Raw genomic sequence first — 21609 nt, forward strand, 5'->3', positions numbered from 1 at the left:
CACACTACAACCTACATAAATAATTATTGGTAAAATCATCCTAAATTTTTTATAGCTTGATCATATCTGCCTACTTATAATGATAGAGATCCTGGATAAATAACAACCATCACATGATGTTTACTAGGACGACGACTTCCCAGGTCAAAGAGAAAACATTCATTAGGTGTTATGTACTGGTATACAGCAATCAAATTGATGTAACACTATTGATAAACCATGCGTAAGGGTCTTTCTTGCAAGATTTTATTTGTGTAAATAGTTCACATGTAAAAGTACAAATATTGCAATACAACTGAACTACAAATAATGACTGACAACAGCTTAGAGCCTGATAGAATTTCTTTTCAGTACAACAATAAAACTGCAGAAATAATGAAGGTTTTGATTGAGGATAAGGACACAGAGCTCCAGATAAGGTGTTTTTGTGGCAAATTATTTCATCTAAGTTACCATTAATTGATATTAAAAAACAAAAACGAAAACAATATTTGTGTCAAAGAAAACCAGAGTAGATAATTATTCCTTTGATTAAATAAACCACAAGGATATAGGCAGCTAAAATACAGACATGCCTAATATAGTGCATCATTTCTTACACCAATGGTCCAGAAGCAGGTTTTTGTCCCCCAAAAAACTAAATGGTACTTTTCAAAATTACCAGGTTTTTGTTAAATGAGTTAATCTATCTGGAGCACTGCTTAAAACATGGCTATTGGGACAAGACATCCTAATACTGGGTAATATTAACGCAAAAGCAGAAAGCACATGTATCAAGACAGTTAAAAAGTGAAACTCTTACATAAAGGGTTTGCTCTGGTAGGACATTGCCCCCGACTTGTCTATAAGTTTGTACGGTGTAGAAACACGCCCGTACCAAAACAAGAAACCCAATATCAAAAATACAATGGAATGAATCAAGAGAAAAAAGTCTCAAACAATATTAAAACACTGAACAAGAAAATCGTAAATGTAAAAACATTCTGAATACAATTAAAGTTTCTGATGAAAACTAGAATGAAGGAACGAATGAAAGAGAACAAAAATCGAATCAAACAATCTGATGGAAAATTGAATTGAAATTTGTTTCAGAATTATTGAAACAAAAATTACAAACTGGAAATAAGAATTTTTCCTAGTGAAATAATGATGCATAACTTATTTTGAACTTTTACCTCTGCTGTGTCACAAATGAAGCTGTATGTGTTTTCAAAATGTGAAACCAGAAATTTAACAAAATCGTACTATATAGCACTCTTGGGTTGTTGGCACATGATTTTATTCTTAACAGGAAATAACGTCTATATAGCCACAGATTGGAAATACTTGCCACCTCAGTAGTTGGCCACAAAACTGAATAACACACATGTAACAAACTGACCACACAGTTTCATAAAGTTTCCTTGACTAATAGGATAAAAGGGAATTGCATATATATTCTGGCCACAGGGCCTAAAAATGGAGACACTGGAAGTCATTGTAAAAGAATATTTGCTGTTTGTCCATAAAATAGAACAATTATACATCAAAAACAATTTTCCAACAAGACTGTCAAGGTGGAGCTCTTTCAAAAGAGAGCAGTAAAGGTTCTAAACATATAATCAGTTCTTCTCTCAAATGTATAAAAAATGTTTATAAACTTGGAATTGGGGTGATCACACTGTGCACAGCTCTCAACATTGCAAATTTATACATTTAACTGTCCAATATGTACATAAAATTCTCAGCTGATAAACGTGCACACTACTGTCATCGTCGTCGTCATCATCACTGTACGTTACAGACGACTCCAGGAGAACGCGCTTCCTCGGAATGTCTCAGACTTCATGTGTAACAACCTTGACACTCAGTCAGGTCCGCGTAAGATGAGGTTAAAAGTGTTTTATGATTCTGATGAGGATACCACGTGTGCTTGATATCAGTGTATATATGTATATTGTTCAAGCAAGCTTGGTATCGGATAAAAGACACTTTCTTGTGATGTCTTATAGATATATATATATATATATATATATATATAATATTATAATATATATACATAAACTCTGTGACCTAAGAGCTGAAATCTGGTTAAAAAGGTAAATTAAATATTTCATCAACAGTTTTTTTGTGTGGAAGATATCATGTATATATTATGTAAATGATGTATTTTTCAGCATGTATCCAAGAAAAGCTAAGATACATCGTTTTATAGCATAACAATGAGTAATGAGAGCATGTGAAATATCGCAAACATCAAGATTTCATTCACTTCAAACATGCATTGTTAGTGTTTTAGCTAAATGCATGCAGGAACTTGAAAGAAAATCAGAATAAAAGTAAAATAAAAAAAAAGAAATAAAATCACTGAGACATTTCTATTGACTGTAAACGACTAGAGGCAACATGTCACATTTGTTTCAGTGTGTCACTCGTCTCTTTTGTATGGTATTAGTGTTTACAGATCAACTCCCTCGTAAAATGACCAAGTAAAAGTAAATAAAATAAAAGACTGGCCAAACCTGGTTAGGAAAGGCTCATGCAAGACAAAACAAACACAAGAAAATGAAAGTAAACCAAAATTTAATGTAAATGACCACAACAAAAAGAAATAAAGAACCATGGACTCAATAAATAATGCAATAAATAACATTCTCAAATTGAACATGTAACAATACTGAAATAATCCAACCGTGAGCTTGCTACGTGCACTTTAAGCACATTTCCACAAAAGAAAGAAAAGAAAAGGATAATAAATTATGCAAAGATGATTTTTTCACAGATCCATTACTTCCTAGGACACAAAAAGCTATTTCAAAATGTAAACACAAATATTAAATACAGACAACTCAATATACACCGGAACAAAATAACAATAAAACAATTATGCACAAAAGAAAGAAGAAGGGTGAATACAAGTGGTTAAACTGAAATTGAGATTCTCCCACAATGCACTTTTCAAAACCATTACGGCAAATCTGATTCCATTTATGCAATGTTATTATGAGTCATAAAGTTTCAGTTTTACCTTTTTATACAGTACTTTGACAGTATAAAAATGAACACTTCTTGGTTCGCAAGTTGCAGGGTTTTTTTTCTGAATGAATATGTATATCTGTGTTGGTTCCAAAATGTATATATCAACTGGTGACTAGATGACAAAGGAGACTTTGTTTTATGATTTGTACTTGTTGGTTTTGAACGACACCTGTAGAACTCGGTTGCCGAGACTGAAGCCGTTCAGACTCTGTATTGCCATCATCGACTCATCATAATTGGTCATAGTGACAAAGCCAAATCCTTTGCACTTCTGGGTTTGGAAATCCCGAATCACCTTGACACTTTGCACAGCACCGAAAGGTCCGAACAGCTGCCACAGCACGCTATCCTCGGTGTCTGGGGCCAGGTTATACACAAAGATGCACCAACCCGTGCCGTTCAAGGCATTGGTTGTGCTTGTAGCTGTTGCTGCTGCAGCAGCAGCTGCTGTCGGGAGAATAGTGCTCGGTAATAATCCAGCTTCAAGCGGCGAGTATCTGAAAAAACATAGTCAGTTTGGCAAACACTAATAAAACAGATAAAAACGTAAATCAATACAAATATAAAGAACACAAACCAAAGTCTCTCATAATAAAGGCAATCGTTTAAAAACAAATTAGTTTGCTGTAACATGAACCACCATTTTAAATATGGGTTAATGGTTTTTCATTATGTTATTTTTAACATTTCAAAGAAAAAAAAATAAAGAAAAAATTTGTTAGTCAAGGTAATTTTAAAGAGTTTGTTAAGTTACAGCAAACTCTCCTCATTTTTACAGTTGGTCCAAATAAAGAGATTTCTATTATTTGATAACCATCAATTTTGAAAATACTTTAAAAACAGAGAGAACATTTAGTTTACTATCACATTAAACATTCACACAAACATAAAACATATTTAAAATATGAATCTTAACAGGATGATAGGATTGCAGGCACGTTAAAAACTGAAAAACAACAAATGTAAACAAAGAATAAAAGTTCAAAGTAAACAATAAAACAAAAGAACAGGCAAAAGTCCCCCTAAATACAATTATGTTTTAGTGATAATTTTGAAGGCCACACGTTTTGAAGAAACTTTCATTTCAACATTATTCAAGTTTGAAATAGGTCACAGTAATTTATGTTTTTCTCAAATATCAAATAAAGGTATTCATTATTATTCCTACCCATTGTAAACTGCATATAATGTTGCAGAACAGCCAAATGTACTTTTGATTAGAATTACTGAAATTGAAAATAACCATCGACTGAATGAATAATTACATATCTTATAACAAACTTTTCTGGAATACTAATTTAAAATCAATTTTCGTTTTAATATGCTATGTCAATATCATCAGTGTCTTCATTCAGTTATGAACTGTGGGAGAAAATATTTTCAAGAATTCATAAGATTTCCAGTTTCTTTTACCCTCCTCACCCCACTTCAAAAAGGCTTTTAAACAACAATATACTTACTGTACTTAAGAAATAGTTTATTTAATTGATGAAAATATGATAATAAATGACAAAAATAAATACCATAACAAAAAATAATATTAATCTAAGAAGCAGAGAAATAAATTTTATAAAGTGCAATAATCAAATGGTGCTTCTTTGGGGATCAGTCATTTGACTAAAAACAAAATTCAATTTAAGGTAACTTGATGGTTGCAAGTAATCTTTGATAGCCAATTGTTAGAATGCCAATTTTAATAGGTCAACAATTGTAGTAACATTTATTTTACAGCTATAGATTTAGAATATATACAATTTAACAAGTATCTATGAAAAATAGTTTCTCAGACATTTTCAGAATCTAATATTTTCTTTCTCTCTTTTTCAATATTTTATGAAAAAGAATGTATTTTCATTGGTACCATCAAAGTAAGCAATGCTTCTTTCTTTTAAATGTTATTTTAAAATGAACAAATTTGTTGCCGACTGCCAATGAAGTTACAGAGTCTGAGAAACATTTTACTATGTGGGATCTGATATAAAATCAGTCGATATTTAAAAGATATTTAACCAATTTTCATAGAAGAGTATTATGTTTTTGAAACCGGGAAAGGACAGAGTTGGAACAAGTAACGGTCGGGTGTGTACAACCATCAACTAACCTCAGCCTGCTTGCTGCTGTTGGGTGATGAATTGGTCCAAAATACCTCCTGGTCGGTGAGACGTAGGTAGCTGCCAGTGCCATCGGAGACAAAGTTGTTACGTTTTTGTTCGAACTTGGAGAGTTAGCAAACTTAACCGTAATTCCTTCAGTGGCTCCCTCTGGGATGTGTCCATTTAGCTTAGCAATGGCACGTTCAGCCTCTATTCTCTGATCAAACCGAATGAAACCAACACCTTTAGATAATCCTGAAAATGCAGAATTGACAATCTATGAGTATAACAAACATCAAGATGACAATTCATACTGGAAAACACAAGTTTGCAACATCACAACACAAACAGCCACATGCAGATTTTCATAAAGGTCACTCTGTTTACATAATATTTCAGCAAGGTCACCTCTCACTAGAAGGATCAAAGTGAAGATCATTAAGGTTCTATACATGGATTTGTATGACTGTCAATAGTAAATGATGTTCATGCAGATCAGTACATGTAGCAGAGTTCACGTATCAACCAATTTTGAAGAAAAGCATTTCTGTCCTAAAAGGTTTCTTTGTGATTAAGATGGCCACCGTCGGTGAGAGGGGCTTCAATGACCTTAGCACACGACTGCTGCAGTAACGTCACCAACTAAATCAACTCAATAACACCATCACAGTAAAACCACAAGTAAAATGTCTGCTGCAATCTAGCATTTCGAATGACTCACTTTCATATATTCTACATTGTACCATAACAGATGTAACACAAACTAAATATATTCATTCATGAGCAGAAAGTGTATATATATTTTTTTTTTTAATTTATCCATTTCTACCTCCTTAATTTAGTGTTAATGTAAATTTTGAGACATTTAAATTATGCCCACATCCTATCCACTACCACCAAATACTATTTTGCAAGACAGCACTTCAAAGGAAAATATCATACACAAGACCCCCCACCCCCCCTCCCCAACTAAATAATGTAAAAACTTTCTGTCTCAAGATATTGTCTAATTGACAATACAAAAGCAGTTGACAACCTTGGTGCCATGCTACGAAGCTATTGCCAATAATACACATATAGATGTGATAAATGAGCATTTATTTAACTGCATAACTTTGAAATCAAACATAAGAAAAGCACAAACACAATATGTATCAACGTGATAACATAAGCAAACTGACTGTGTGTTCAGGTTGAGCACATCTGTTACAACAATCAATATAGACCTGAATGACAAGAGGTCAGCCATTTACAAACGTTTCACAACCAACTGCTTCCGGCCATCTACAACTTAACCAGTCCTGTGATAGTTTACAGTAAGATTTGAAAACAAAATCGTATCTGTATATAAAACAAAGTCATGAGAACTCTTCTATTGCCTGTCACAAGATGTGTAAGATGTAAATGTCTAACACTCCACCCTGCATGACAAAACACTTGTCATAAATCAAAATTAAAGGGGAAAACAATAGAGGAAATTATTATTAATGATCATTTTATGGACCAAAATAGATGATGGGCTATTCCTAAAAGATGTAACAAAATAATTACCTGTATACAAATTAATCAAAATGCTAAATGTTTTGATTATTATTTATTACCAAATTGCAAAGCACCATCTAAATGTATATCAATGCAATAATTTGAAATTTCAGTACAATGTATTGATAGAACAGCAGGTATAAAGCAGCCAGAAAACCCTCACAAAAAACCCAGCCTGTACACAAATCTGAATGACAAAACTGTAATACATGGTCAGAGCCTTATCTCTGCACAATGCAGTCAAATGGGTATCAGGCCAAATAGTAGCCGATTCTATGAATCTCTATCTGGTACCTTATCTATAGGAGGACAGCCATTCCTGAGGAGATCCTTTACTGGACAATACATCCCCCTTGCACTGCCAAGAAGACTGCCATACCCAGACGAGTTTACTAAATCAAAATTAGCACTGGATAGAGCTCATTAGAAAAATATGTTTAAAGGTCTAATCCATAATCCAAATAATTGTGAAACTTTATTTTAATATTTCAGATATAATTACAATAATGTGTGCACTGCAATATTATGCGCATACCTATAATTTATAAGCCAAGTTTTATTTCTACAAATTGACGGACACCATGATTTTACTTTGGGAATTTAAACCTCATTTTACAATGGGAATTTTCAGTTTCATTTAATGGTAATACTATACATATACTTGTATTTATTCAAATTAATATATCTATTTTGTATTATGAAATATTATGGGCGAGGCAAGTGGTGTTTATCAAGTGATACATACAGTTTTCATAATATATCTTTATGTAATAATAAACAAATGGAATATTTACATTCAGACTAGGAACTTTTTAGTCCAAAATTTGGAATAAAAACATACATAGCCTTTGGGGAATGATGCCTATTAGTGGAGTCTAGAAACACAGGTGATAAAACACTGGTATGTATTTGTTGCCAAATTATTTTCTACCGAAACCTGTGTTGACATAGCAACAGCCAGTCTGACTGGTGGTATTCATCACTTGTTGATGCCATTAAAGCCAACTAATGTGTCAAGTATTGATCAGCTGCAGTTTTCACAATACATGTCAATGATCTGAGAGGGATAGCTTATTGATTCATTAAGCACGGCTGTTGCAGCCAATAATCATAACAACAGTGATATACTTTATCAATTGACGACACACAGTTTTGGTAATTATGGTAGTTGAAATCTGCCCCTCCAGCTCCCCTTCCCTCTGAAGTTTTGTGACCATCATTTCACTGCAACAAAGATTTGACAACCATGTGTTGATATTATATTTGTAGACTTGATTTGGCTGCTGCAAAACCTGGATGATGACAACGTAAAGTGTTTGTTCAACAATTCTTTTTCTCCTTTCTTCAGGTTAGCAATTTGGCAAATAGTCTTTACAAATATGTACTGAAATGCAAATTACCTTGAACATAAAATGACCCCCCCCCCCCCCCCCCCAACTCATTACACATTCTGAAGTGAGCTTTTTAGCAGATTTGCTACAAAAAGATATTAGCTGCAGTTCACACTTAACATAATGTAATCTGAAATGCAACTGATATTGAAACAGGTCACCTCTTAGAATGTGATCCTTGGAAAACAGATTACCAATTGGAATGTGATCCTCTATGACTAGTCTTAGCAACAGATCACTTCATCAACAGAATACAACCATGGAAACTTCAATGGGGCTGCCATGGAAATAGCCGAGATCTGTGTATATGGTTCCACAGGTAAAACTGACAAAATTCATCATTCTTGCTCGGTGAGCAATACAATACAAGCGTGTGATGTAAATAACAGCTGCCAGACAGCAAAATGTTGCTGGCTATGTACATAAAACTACTGGCGATCAGCTCTCAGATGATAATAACAGTTTTGGGGTGGTTTTTAGTGGGGTTTAAAAAATAAAGAAGAAGACTACCACTAGATACAAATATTAAATACTTGATTGCAAACTATTTCAAATGAGATGCAATTTACTTCAAAATAATCTAGCTTTAAATCCCACTCTCTACAATAACAGCTCTATTTTTGTGCTTTTAACTTTCCTGATGATGCTGAAGATGTCTCAGAACATCAGACCTTGGGCTTTGAAACATTGTGCTGCTGATAATTCTTACTCTTAGCTGTATAAAATAAATCACACTTAGGAACCTGTCTGGAAGGAAAGAAGGAAGGAAGGAAGGAAATGTTTTATTTAACAACACACTCAACACATTTTATTTACGGTTATATGGTGTCGGACCACACAGATATTGAGGGAGGAACCCCGCTGTCGCCACTTCATGGGCTACTCTCTTCGATTAGCTGCAAGGGATCTTTTATATGCACCATCCCATACAGGATAGCACATACCACAGCATTTGATCTACCAGTCGTGATGCACTGGCTGGATCAAGAAATAGCCCAATGGGTCCACTGACAGGGATTGATCCCAAACCGACTGCACACCAAGCTTTGCCAGTGGGCTACATCTTGCCCCTGAACCTGCCTGGAGTGCGATATTGATTTATTACCTGCTGCACTCAATTTATACATAGAGTGTCGCGAAATATATACGTATAAATCTTGTATCAAAACTATTTTTCACATAAATTGTTGTTTTACAATAAATTACTACTGTTTACTTTGTAGAATACTATTCAACCAACACCTGACATATTAATTAAATTAGTATTGGGTTTTTTGGACTTCATTTTAAAATTTGAAACATGACAGAAACCTTGTCATGACAGGCAGTATTTGTGCATCCTATTTAAAAAAAAAAGAAGATTTCACAACCTGACATCTTATTTCTATTTACATTACATACTAGGTCAAATATATATTCCTCTGCTGTCACAAAAACTGATGAAAATGACCGGACAAAATACTTAGAAGACTTTGCAGGTTTTGGAAAAAAAAAAAATTCTGTTTTATTTTTAATTTTTAAATTATCAAAGAACAAGGTTAGTTAATTTTCAGGTAAGGGTAAAATCCAAATTCCAAAAAAATCCTGAATATTTGCATCCTTTAAAAAAAATACTGTTCTGGTATGTGCACGAAATTATGAAAGTACTGTTCTGGTATACTTACAAAATGATGTATGTGCTCTTCTGGTATTCATACAAAATGACTATTTTTTAACAAAAAAATTCCATTTGTATCTCCTGATGATTATTAAGAGGCAGATAATCATGTAATTTAAAAAACAAGATATTTTTCTCTGTTAACATAATAAATACAAATTTACTTAAAAGTTTTGACTCTTATAAATAGAGAATAACTAGTTAACGACATTGGATATCTGCTTTATCCTGTGAAGGTACAAATGGGATAAAGCAGATATCCGACATCATTAACTAGTTATTATCTTTATCCTGCTGTGGAAAAGCTATTATTTTTGTTATTTCAGCCACATTGTATGATGACCTAGAGGTCAAATGAGCGATTTTGTAATGCAGCTATGCGTGTGACGTCAGAAATCATATCTTGCTACTATACAGATATAACTTTGCTTTATCCGTTATATTCTGTCAACAGAAATGGTGGTTGCAGAATAAATACAGAATAACTGGTTAAAATATTGGCTTTATCCTGTGAAGGTTAGAATGTTGAACTGAGCTGAATGGCATTCATCATTTGGCTTGAGCAGGATAAAGCTAATACAGTTATTGTATTTATCTTGCAATCCTACATAATACAATTTATTTTTAATGAAATGAACCACTTTATTACATACCTATTCAATCTTACTATAGTGATAAAGGCCTTTTGAAACTGTGTAATAAATTTATCCTGTATCGCACATATGTGCAATCTGGACCGGAACTTTTAAATGGGGAATTCCCTTTTTCTTTTTACTGCAGTTAGTGCCTTTTATTTACTTACATGATATATGATTTACAAATGACGTCATATCATATTTGAAACATTACACAAGGCTGCTGCAGAGTATGATTCTTAACATTAAATGAATCCATGAAACGAGTTTTGATCATAGATTTAACAAAGTGTTGTTATGACGTTAAATTAAAAAACGTTTTTGTAAAATGTAAAAGAAACTATGTAATAAATACAGAACTTCCTATACGTTGTTTTTGCTTCCTATTTACTGCACTCGTTTATTTTGCAAAAGAACATACCACTCGACCGCTACTCTTGCGCAAAATAAACTCGTGCAATAAACAGGAAGCAAAAACAACGTATGTGAAGTTCTGTGCATTTATTTCACAATTTTACAGATTAGAGCTAGGTCCATGCTGCTTGGAATATCTATATGTAACAAAAAAATCAACTTCCAATGAGGAGATTCGAACCAGATACCCTCACTGTGAGAGTTTTGCACTCTACCAACTGAGCTAAAAAAAAAGATGGTTCTTATTTAAATTATATATTTTGTAACACTAAATATATTGTTATTATTAAAGTTATTTATTATTATATTTTAATATCATTGCTTGTTTACATCGTAGGGTCAAAGGTCAGCTTTCATTTACTAATCACAACTAGGGTAAAAATAGTAGTTCCATCTTCAAAAGCTATATTTTAGTCAGCAAAAATATAGAAATTTATCTAATCATCATATCGTACCAACTGATGCAAATATTTCTTTTATTTCCATAAGAATAATCTTCCACTAACCTAGCAGAAAGAATTCTAACATTTTACGAGTGGATAAGAGCAAATAGGTAAATTTCATATTATCATCACATGGTACTAATTGGAATTTTGAATAACAAGAAAGAACAGAATTTGCAAAAATCTGAAAAACAATCTCTTGTACATATAAAATTGAAATACAGTATCTCTACATAGTTCAATCAAATGGGCATTTAGCAAAATAGTGGTCGATTCCATGAATCTCTATCTAGTGCCTCGGCTATAGGAATGGTGTTATGGAGGTCACCGGGGGAGTAGAAGCAAGTACATAATGGACATGTTTAAGTGTCGTTAGTTGAGGATTCAATCCATATCTCAAACTTGTTTCTTCTTCCAACAAACCATTGCATACCTTTTTCTTTTAAAAATCTCAAAACTATATAAAGCCAGCCAGCCTATACTTTTGCAATAAAGAATGCATTACATTTCTCACCCTCTTGTCACAACTGCCATTTGAATTAAATAATAACTTTCATTTGCCCATCAATGTATTTAATACACCAAAAGGCTCAACACTACTCTGGTTTTATCTCGGAGTCTGCTAATTCTTCTATCATCATTCTTGCAGTGACAATACTACTGTCCTTTATGGTGTTTAACTTAAATTCTTGTGAATCCCTGAACAGGTATTCTGGTAACCGACTGAAATAAAACATAACCCTAAAATCACCTTGGCACCGGGGAAATAACTGCCCTTTATTCATGCCAATGTCAGTTAGTAACAAAACAAGAAACATAACCAAATCAACAATTGAGTATTTCAGCAATAACTGAACAAAGAAACAAAGCAAAGATAACTGGTAAAATGAATGATAACAAAAATAATGCTAACACTGAAATCAGCCCTGCATAACATGGACAGTGTCATGCTAGAGAAAGAAATCTGACCTGTGGTATTATCATACAGAATTCTCGAGGTAATAATCTGTCCACACTGTGAAAACAACTTCTCCAATTCGTGCTGAGTCAGTGACTTTGGCAAGCCACTTATATACAAGTTAGCTCCCTTTATACCTTCACTACTGGGTCTCGCATATGACACCTACAAATAATTGTTGAATAAGTAAATAAAGGAGTGAAAATGAGGGAATAAAGAAGGTTAAGTACCTGTGATTTGGTCATATAGAATTCTGGATGTAATGATAGATCCACAAGATGTAAACAGTTTCTCCAAGTCCAACTGAGTCAAAGATTTGGGCAAGCCACTTATGTACAAGTTAGCTCCCTTAATCGTTTCACTGCTGGGTCGGGCTAATGACACCTGAAAATTAACAAACAGTCTTAAATGCGAACAAAACAGTGTTATGAAAAAATCAGAAAAATCATAAAGAAAAAAGTATTAGAAACAAAATTTAAAAAATTGAAGATACGAAATGAATAGCTGTTTTAAAATATAAAAGCAGAGAAGACGAATAGTGCTAAAAATAGAAGAATGCGAAAAGGAAGAAGTGGACACCAGCTTATGCTGCAAATACGCAGGTGGTTAGTATGGCTGCACTTGGCTCCTTGGACTTGGAGGTTAAGTGTGGCTTTTAGATATATCAGGTCAACGTATGCAAGGGCTGACAAGTCAACAAATTCGATTATAAATAAAACCATAATAATAAAGTTAAATCTTATGATGAAGATGATGATGTAATATGCAATTACAAAAGTAAATGAAAATGTATAAGGACATGACAGACTTTTACAAAATGTACTTTAGTAGCACTCTCATGACAGATTCCCCGATCTGCAGCTGCACCCTAGTAAACACCTACCTTGATAGTTTTGTTCTGTAACCGCAGGCCATTCAGTGTGTTAATGGCTTTGTCAGCATCGTCAGCTCGCTTGTAGTTCACAAACCCATATCCAAGACTCTGGCCTAAAACACATAACAAAAACACACATCCTCAGATTTAAAATGCTTTTATTATGACACTTGTTAATTAAATATGCTGGTGAAAAAAAGGTGCGACAATTATCACAAAATCAGCATGCTGTTTTTGCATTAGCTATTCAAAGCCAATAGCCTTGATGGTCATAAGATATTTTCATTTATGATGTTTTCTCCCATAAATTTAGTGGTAACATTTTCTCAACTATGTGTGTTGCAATAGATAAAATAAAGACCTGGGAATGACTATTTTAAACTTCAACTTCAACTTCAAAAAAAAATTGTTTGATTACAAAATAATAGCTTGTTTCAGTTTCCAAAATATGGCTGAAGTGAATACATTTAAGAAGATTTCAATGAAATATGTTAATCATCATCATAAAAACAATGTCCTCTTTCTGGCATCAATTCGTTGCCAACAGCTCCATGTTGTAATTCACACCACTCTCTATTTATGAATATCTTCACTCAGTTGCATACATGATTGCCAAAATTCATAAAAAATTGTTAAATGAACATTAACTTAGTAAAAATTAACCCATGAGATTCATTTGGAATGATTTGTGTGAAACTTTGCCCTCAATGCGAACACAACAAAATAAAATGTTTTAGTTCAACAGACAACAGACAAAAATACATGACAAAACAAAGTATTAGTACCACAACAATTTTATATTTTCAAATGAATCCAAAAGCCTTTTTTCCCCACATTAATTAATGTTACAACATTGAAAAGCATGCTAGAAATATAGTAACAAAGTTAAAATAAACTGAGATGCACATGATGGATGCATGCGACTGCTTGTCATTTCAAATCTATGTTTTGGGTATTAAAACTAAGTTTAATTGAATAATGCACCATATATAATATACTAAAGATTTCAAGCATTTAAGAGTATTTAACAGATTATACAATGGCAAAATACAGAAGATGTGAGGAGTCAAACATTTTACAATTTACTTTAATGTGGTTCATAATGTAACATTATTGATCTTGGCATACTTGGCATGTGTGTTGTAGTGTACAATGTGGATTTTCCTTATTTCCTACCTTAGTGCATATTTTCTTCTTAAGCCGAGGATATCCTTTTATTCCTGTATTTTTTTGGCATTTTAGTAAACTACTTTTACATATTTTCTATTTCCCGAAGAATATTTCAACTATACAAATGTGTTGCTAAGCAATACAGAATGGGAAATTTGATCGCAGTCTGGTGTTAAGCTTAAGGAGAATAGCACCCAAGTAATAAACCATTTTTTCTATGATCCGTGTTGGAATGTGAACATACATCATCAACCAACAAGAACAGACAGCAATTAGATCTTCTGCTAAGAATTTTTGTTACGGTGTTCAAACCTAAAACTGACAGAAAATAGATCTTTATTTGACTATATAACAATTCATTTACAAATAGTGCTTTGAAAGAAGATGAAAGAGGAAACTTTCCATTTTGTTTCTCCATGCTATACTTTTACTGCATGTTAAACCTGGTATAAGCAAACCAGCTTCTAAATAAAATTAAAAATCTGGAAGAAACTATCATTCATAATCACTCACCGTATCATTATCATAGCCAGCAGATTACCAAGAAAATGTCAGTTATTAATGTTAGCCGATGCTTTTTGTTCTTTGTTGGATGTTAAAAATAGATCTAACATGTTTTCTACAAATAAACTGTTACCTGTGTAACATTAGCAGAGGCAGATTAGAACTGTATGTAACTCTTAAAGCCTTCAGCGTTGGTATCTACAGACACTGAGCTTTCAGAAACTCAATCCGTGTATGCATGACGCATGCAGTTCTAGTAGATACAGTAATATGTTTATTTCATGCTGCTATACTAACAATTTTTCACACTGATATCTTGAATATTATTTATGTGTGCTTATTCCATGATCAGCCATTTAAATTTGCGATGGCAATCAGCAATACTGTTGCAAAAATTATCTACAACACACATTTTATTATTTTTAAAATCATTATCAGGTATTTACTTTGTTACATTTTGTACTAAATTGCCATCATAAGATGATGTGAATTTCAAGGGCTGATAACCAGCCGTTAAGAGAAGTCATCTGTAGAATAACTTATGTAACATTTTGATAAAAATGTCTTGCTTTTATCAATGTTTGTTGTATTTTCTGTCAAATAAGCTTTTTAATTTTGAGAAATACAACATTGATAGCATTTTACCAAGCTTCAATATTTATCAGTTATATGTAAACTTTGCCACAATTTTTCTTCTGTACTGCTGTTTGAAACAGTAACAGGAATCTAATTAGCCAAGGATGAATTTACATGCTTTCAAGCAACTTTCCAAAGGCAATTTTAAAAACATCTTATCAGTTCTAATGTTTGGTTATTTTCACAATGAAAACGTAGAATAAGTGTCATTGTATAATCAACACATTAAGGGGATTACTTTCAATACTAGTTGAATTAAATCACCTACATAATTTGAAATCTGCCTTTAAAGCTCTTTTGTAAATATCCTCCTTGGCATTAGAAAAGGTACCCGCCACTGAAAAGATAACACCAAGATATTTACAATCGAACACATTGCATTAAATGTTAAAATTAATTTTGGTTGGGTTCTTTATTAATGTTAATTCTCCGTAACATATTTGTTCAAAATGTTTAAGATTACAGTATTCTGTAACCGCCATATTTCATATCACATATTAGAAGCATCATAGATTTTAAAATATATTTAAGGGTTATCAGGGAAAATTTTGTGTGAAAAAAACTGATAAGCAACAATTGGAGTATGTTTTAAAATTATGTAGCAATCTAGGGCTTCTAGATTATGGTAGCCCCACTCCCATGGCTAGTGAAAACTAAAAAAGTTGTCAAATGCTGCATTTAAATCTATTTGTAAATATGAATATCCTACCCCCCCCCCCCCCCCCCCCCCCCCCCCTCATCTAAGGGTTTTTAAAGCTCCATCTCTTTCTTTAGGTGACATATCCGATTATTCCTATTAGTAAAATCGTATTTTCTCAAAGTAGAGCAAGTGAATTTTTAATCATGGCAAGTAAAAAAATTTAATGACTGATCCAATGGCTAGTGGATTTTTATAAAAATTCTAGAAGCCCTGAGCAATCTGAAATTTATGTAATAAATCATGATGCGATACTGAACAAAATATTCCCTGATTATTAAATTTTAAATAACAAAAAAGAAGATTTGCTAAGAATTATAATTAATTAAATGTAGCGACACTTTAAATATATTTTTTCCTGTGACACGCAATCATTCTCATGCACCATCATGATGTGTAAAAAATAGTGCACATATTTATAATTAATAAAATTCTAAAACGAAGACAAAAAGAAGCAAAAGTTAAAGATTTCATGCAAAATATTGGACTATATTTTCCCAACTTGTTTAGACAAAAAATAAAATTGTGCGTTCCAAATAACAAAGTCATAACAGTGAAAGCAAATAATAGTTGAATGAAAATGAAACATCTTTAATTCAAATAATATAAGTTAAATTACCTTATATATACTTACTATTTACAAGTACCAGTACTGTTACGTGTCTTTTGCAGACATATCACTTAAAAAGCACATTTGCTAATTTGAAAAACAAAAACAAAGACTTGAGAGATTAACTTACCTGTAGGTTTGTCTCTGATGAGCTTACAGCTTTCGACCTCTCCGATACTAGAAAACAGAGAACGTATATCATCCTGAGTCATGGTTTGTGGTAAATAGTTGACAATCAAGTTTGTTTTACTGAGGTCATCTTGTGATCCTGTGGGAGAGGTCGTGCCTCCATTCTGTGTCACCTGCCCCATAACCACCTGGGAGGCTTGGTCCATCATACTATCTCCAAGTGTGATCTGCAAAAGAAAACCAGAAGCCCTGTCAATGAAGTATGAAATCAAGACAAGCACCAACACTGGTGACAGGTTTATCTCTACAGCAGTTCTTCTCAAGCCTTTAGTTTGTTTTATCAACAAATGCCAGTGAAAAACGTGTCCCCCCCCCCCCACCCCCCCAGTCAGCCTTTCAAAATTCACAAATCCCCAAACTAAACTTCTAAAAGCCATTTACAAGAGTTATTCTGTGTACTGCATGAATATGTATTCTCAATGTAAAAATAATAATTAATTATACATGTGTACGATACTCTGTACTAACAGTTAAAAGAAACTACAATATTTCCAAATTAAGGTTTTTTTTTTTTGTTTGTTTGTTGTTATGGGGTTGTTTTTTTTGGGGTGGGGGGGGGGGGGGGGGTGTTAAAGTAAATTATATTAAAAAATCTAAAGCCAAAATACAAGTACATGAACATACAAATTTGTATGTTCATCTAATGCCGTTATGGTAATAGTACAATAATTTTGTTTTAATTAGCTTTTTATTTTATATCTGAGAATATCTAGATGCAACATCATAAATCACATTTTATTATAAATTATATCATACATGTATGTAAAATATGATTATGAAACAACAAAAATCAATGAGCAAAACAAGATTCAGTGGAATCAATCCAGTTATAATTAACATCACAGAAATAGAAATAAGCAGAAGGTTTCACAGTAACATCTAAACATCTACTTGTCTGCCAATATTTCACTTGTCCAAATAAGTGGTTAGTTTTAATCAAGTGAAAGAACAATGTTTTAAACTGATCAAAATAAAACAGCACTGATTGTTTTCACTTGTCCACTGATGTAATGTGAATTGAGACTAGGAAACTACACAAATAAACTAAACTGAATGTACTACTGACACAAAGGACAATTTCTACTCAAGTATTCCGATGTATAATTTCTAGTAGTTAAACAATTTCAGTTAAAAATAAAATCCTAGTACTGTATATTTACTTAGTAATTTTAACATCATTATCCAATGTTTAATATCTACAGAGTATTCCAAATTTAATAGCAAATGGCCGGATTCTAATATTTAAAATACATATTGAAAACATTGTCTATACCAATTACAGCCACATTATTAAACATTAACACAAAGTTGCACTTTTGCATAAGTACTGCTGTTTTACTGCATTTGTCTTGATTTGACATTCAAGAATTTACTCAATAATAAAATTTTTACAATGCAATACAGAATATAATTGCTGGGATCATGTTAAACAATAAAATGTTCACCAAACAGGAAAATTTCCATTTTCATACAAAGATATAGTATTTAAAAAATAAAATAATATTTTAGTTGTATTAATATGATGAAAAAGAACCAACGTGCATGAGACAAGTTAGCTTTATGCATCATCAGAAAATGGCTTTCTTTTATCGATCAAACTGACAATAAAGATCCATGCAGTGGTTTGTTCCACTTTTAAAATAATGTTTCCCATCAGAGAAGTGAATGCTAGAGATGAAATGAATTTGACAAGCGTTTCACTCACCATACATGGTGTACACAGAGGGTAGTTGGGCGCACTGCAGCTTTGTGCCATGATAATAATGCAGTAAACCAACAGTCCTTTGTTCTCGCCAGTTTCACATTCAGTAGCAAGCTATGGATTGTCCCACTGAATCAGACAATAAAAACACTGATGAAGGCTACAACATATGCTACATACCTGCATTGAGAATATTAATCCAAATCAAAAGTAAAAAAAAAAAAAAAACTAAAAAAAGATATCCAGCAACTGGCTAAGCTACCAAAGTGTGAACAGTAGCAGCAGACTGCGTGTGAATGACGGAGCCCACTGCCTGACCTCAACATAAATAGCATCACGAGAAGGTATAGAAAATTAATACTGATGTGGAGGCAGCCAATGAGAGGCCGCCTGGAATTAAGGATGCTGCTATAATGGCTGGCTTCTGTTGAAAAACAAATGTACCACATGTGGCAATACTGTCAGTACTTGACTTACAAACACTACAGGGAATACAACAAAACAATGATTAATGTGATACACCATGGGTTTATTACACACGAGTTTACACCTCACTTCACACACAGGGTTGTATCCATGTGATTACCAAACTGTGGAATAACGCAACACATATAATTAGCATTGTTATACCTTACACAATATAATCATTATGTGCAAAATAAGGTTTCTTAAAAAGTGAATGCATTGTTCAATAATAAATTTATTTACCAACAAGAGTCATTGTATCATTACATTTGATTCTAATTTAACCACTATGTATAACTGTTAGCATATATACAAGAAATGTTTTATTTAACAACATATTTTATTTTGGTTATATGGTGTCAGACATATGGTTAAGGACCACACAGATATTGAGAAAGGAAACCCGCTGTTGCCACTTCATGGGCTACTCTTTTTGATTAGCAGCAAGGGATCTTTTACATGCACCATCCCACAGACAGGGTAGTACATACCACAGCCTTTTGATATACCAGTCGCGTTGCACTGGCTGGAACGAGAATACCAGTCGCGTTGCACTGGCTGGAACGAGAAATAGCCCAATGGGCCTGACAGGGATTGATCCCACACAGACCGCACATCGAGCCAGCGCTGTACCACTGGGCTACGTCCTGCCCACATTTGATATGTAGGACAACCCTGAAAGGTATGTTGGACAGTTGCAGCTAATTTCACAATCATGATACTTGTCCATCTCCAGTTTAGTTTGTAGTACATACATACATGTAGGTGGTAAAGGTGGTGCCAAAGCATCAAGTCTGAGGTTCACAATCTAAACATTTTGACAATCTTTTCAATGTAATGATTATTAAATAAAACTAAAATGTGCAGATAATTAAATAGCTACAAGTTAAAAGTTAAAGTTTTGTTTTTGTGTAACAACACTACTTGAGTACACTGATCACTAATCAGCAGCTACTGGAAGTCAAACAGCTGGTAAGTCTGACCCCGAGTCTTCAGATGAAACAGGCCTGCAACATTTTTCTATTAATAGCAGATAGGGAATCTTTTATAATTATATGCACTTTTTCAGACAGAATATCACATATCAATACAATACAATACAAAATGCTTTATGATGTATACATATAATTATACATATAAACCCTGTGATCAAGCAATAATAAAGATAATGACAGGCGTATCACAGTCTTCGATGTACCAGTTGTGGGGCACTGGTTTAGTGGTTGTGACACGAAAAACACAACCAGAGAATGGGTTCAAAGAAGATTCACTCCTATGACCTCAAACCTGTCCCTTAGCTACAAAGGAGGACCCATATTTATTCAATTAATTTTAAGTGTTGCACAGTATCTTAATACCTTACTTAATATTTACAGATTAGGATTTTACTTTTAGATGCATAGGCCCCTATTTAGGCCTACATAAGGATTTTATTTTTTTAAACAAGATATAATAATTTTTGTTAATCTGCCTAAAAAAAGAAAATGCTACTTTTTTTGTTCACCAGACATAGGCTACTTCAGGATATTGAGAATAAAGGCCCACTCCTAGAGTTTTTTTTTTTTTACTGTCCAACAAAAACAGGATCAATGTCACGAATGTTAACATCATATTTCCAGTATATTGTCCTGAAAATTAAAATGTTACCATGTCCCCATTAATTTGATTAAAACAAAACCTGTACGAAAATCCAGAAAACATTTTTTTAAGTCTATAATAAACTATCTAGATATAATATAGTCATGTAAGTCAAAATGCTTCAATTAATTTTTTTTAACCAAATATAGTGTTTCTAAATTCTCTGTAAATGAAAAGTACCCAAGCTCCCCCCAGTAGGTGTAAAGCCGTTACACATGAGTGGTTTCCCGAGCATGTGTCTTTTTGTCATGAATCAGCGTGGCTTCTGGCTTTATTGTGTCTGGCTCGTGCTAACTGGGACGCGTCCACGTGCCGAATCGCCAAGTCTGACAGGTGGCACGCGACCAACTACCGTTGACCAAGCGTGAATGTCCCGTCACCACAGACCCCAAAACATTGTTGTCTAGTACAAAATATAAAAGATGGAGGTGTAATAAAATCAATTTCAAACAAAATATTTAAAAAATAAATTAGATTTAAATTTTTATTCACGATTCGTTTCGACACGAATGCGTCGTCTGCACGCTTTTTATAATTTTAATTTGATGTCACTTTAGATAACCTAGCCTAATTTAGTGAACGAAACATTACTTACCTTTAAGATATTGCGGCTCAATATTTATATCAATTAAATGTTAACGTTTTATGTGAACTGCAATCGGAGTAATCCACTGAAGGAGTGTGTCGTGCGTTCCTACACAGTAATAAGAAAAATGAAAAGAAAAAAAAATCGTGCTTCAAAATATAGCGAACTAAAAAAATTATAAAGAGAGCGATGAAAAATTATGAACTATATGTAGGTATGGATAATAAAATTAAATAATAACAAAACATTAAATAACTAAATGAAAATCATAACCAAAATCGCACGAACACCTTACTAGAAATAAGCAGATAGGCTACTACGATTCCAATTGCGCATTTATACGCTTCGATCGATGTTAATAAATATGCATTATATTACTAAGCGTAC

At 33.1% G+C, this 21609-nt stretch overlaps 1 protein-coding gene across 8 annotated transcripts; it reads right to left on the reverse strand.

The window, feature by feature from the left end:
- Window positions 1-230: 230 nt before the first annotated feature.
- Window positions 231-21511, reverse strand: LOC121375592 (ELAV-like protein 1). Of its 8 annotated transcripts, none has more exons than XM_041503122.1 (8): window positions 21232-21511; window positions 18537-18662; window positions 16773-16998; window positions 15604-15672; window positions 13035-13138; window positions 12163-12316; window positions 5120-5366; window positions 231-3515 (listed from the first exon to the last, which is right to left on the reverse strand). In XM_041503122.1, exons 2-8 carry the CDS (start codon window positions 18585-18587, stop codon window positions 3155-3157), a joined length of 1212 nt encoding a protein of 403 aa, XP_041359056.1. In that variant the 5' UTR covers window positions 18588-18662; window positions 21232-21511; the 3' UTR covers window positions 231-3154. The 8 variants fall into 8 exon arrangements, with proteins under 8 accessions (XP_041359056.1, XP_041359059.1, XP_041359055.1 ...); XM_041503125.1 differs by lacking the exon at window positions 12163-12316 and adding an exon at window positions 12382-12535 and having other exon boundaries at window positions 5165-5366; XM_041503121.1 differs by lacking the exon at window positions 12163-12316 and adding an exon at window positions 12382-12535.
- Between the last annotated feature and the right edge of the window lie 98 nt (window positions 21512-21609).

This window comes from Gigantopelta aegis, chromosome 6, assembly GCF_016097555.1.
Source record: "Gigantopelta aegis isolate Gae_Host chromosome 6, Gae_host_genome, whole genome shotgun sequence".
Taxonomy (NCBI): domain Eukaryota; kingdom Metazoa; phylum Mollusca; class Gastropoda; order Neomphalida; family Peltospiridae; genus Gigantopelta; species Gigantopelta aegis.

What these genes read in the sequence shown, in the direction of transcription:
- LOC121375592 (XM_041503122.1), bottom strand. Translation starts at nt 18,587, where the DNA reads ATGGCACAAAGCTGCAGTGCGCCCAACTACCCTCTGTGTACACCATGT. An exon ending in CATCAGAGACAAACCTACAG is followed by an intron (nt 15,673 to 16,772) that starts GTAAGTTAATCT and finishes TTATCTTTTCAG; the next exon opens with TGGCGGGTACCTTTTCTAAT. An exon ending in TCTGTATGATAATACCACAG is followed by an intron (nt 5,367 to 12,162) that starts GTCAGATTTCTT and finishes CTGCATTTTCAG; the next exon opens with GATTATCTAAAGGTGTTGGT.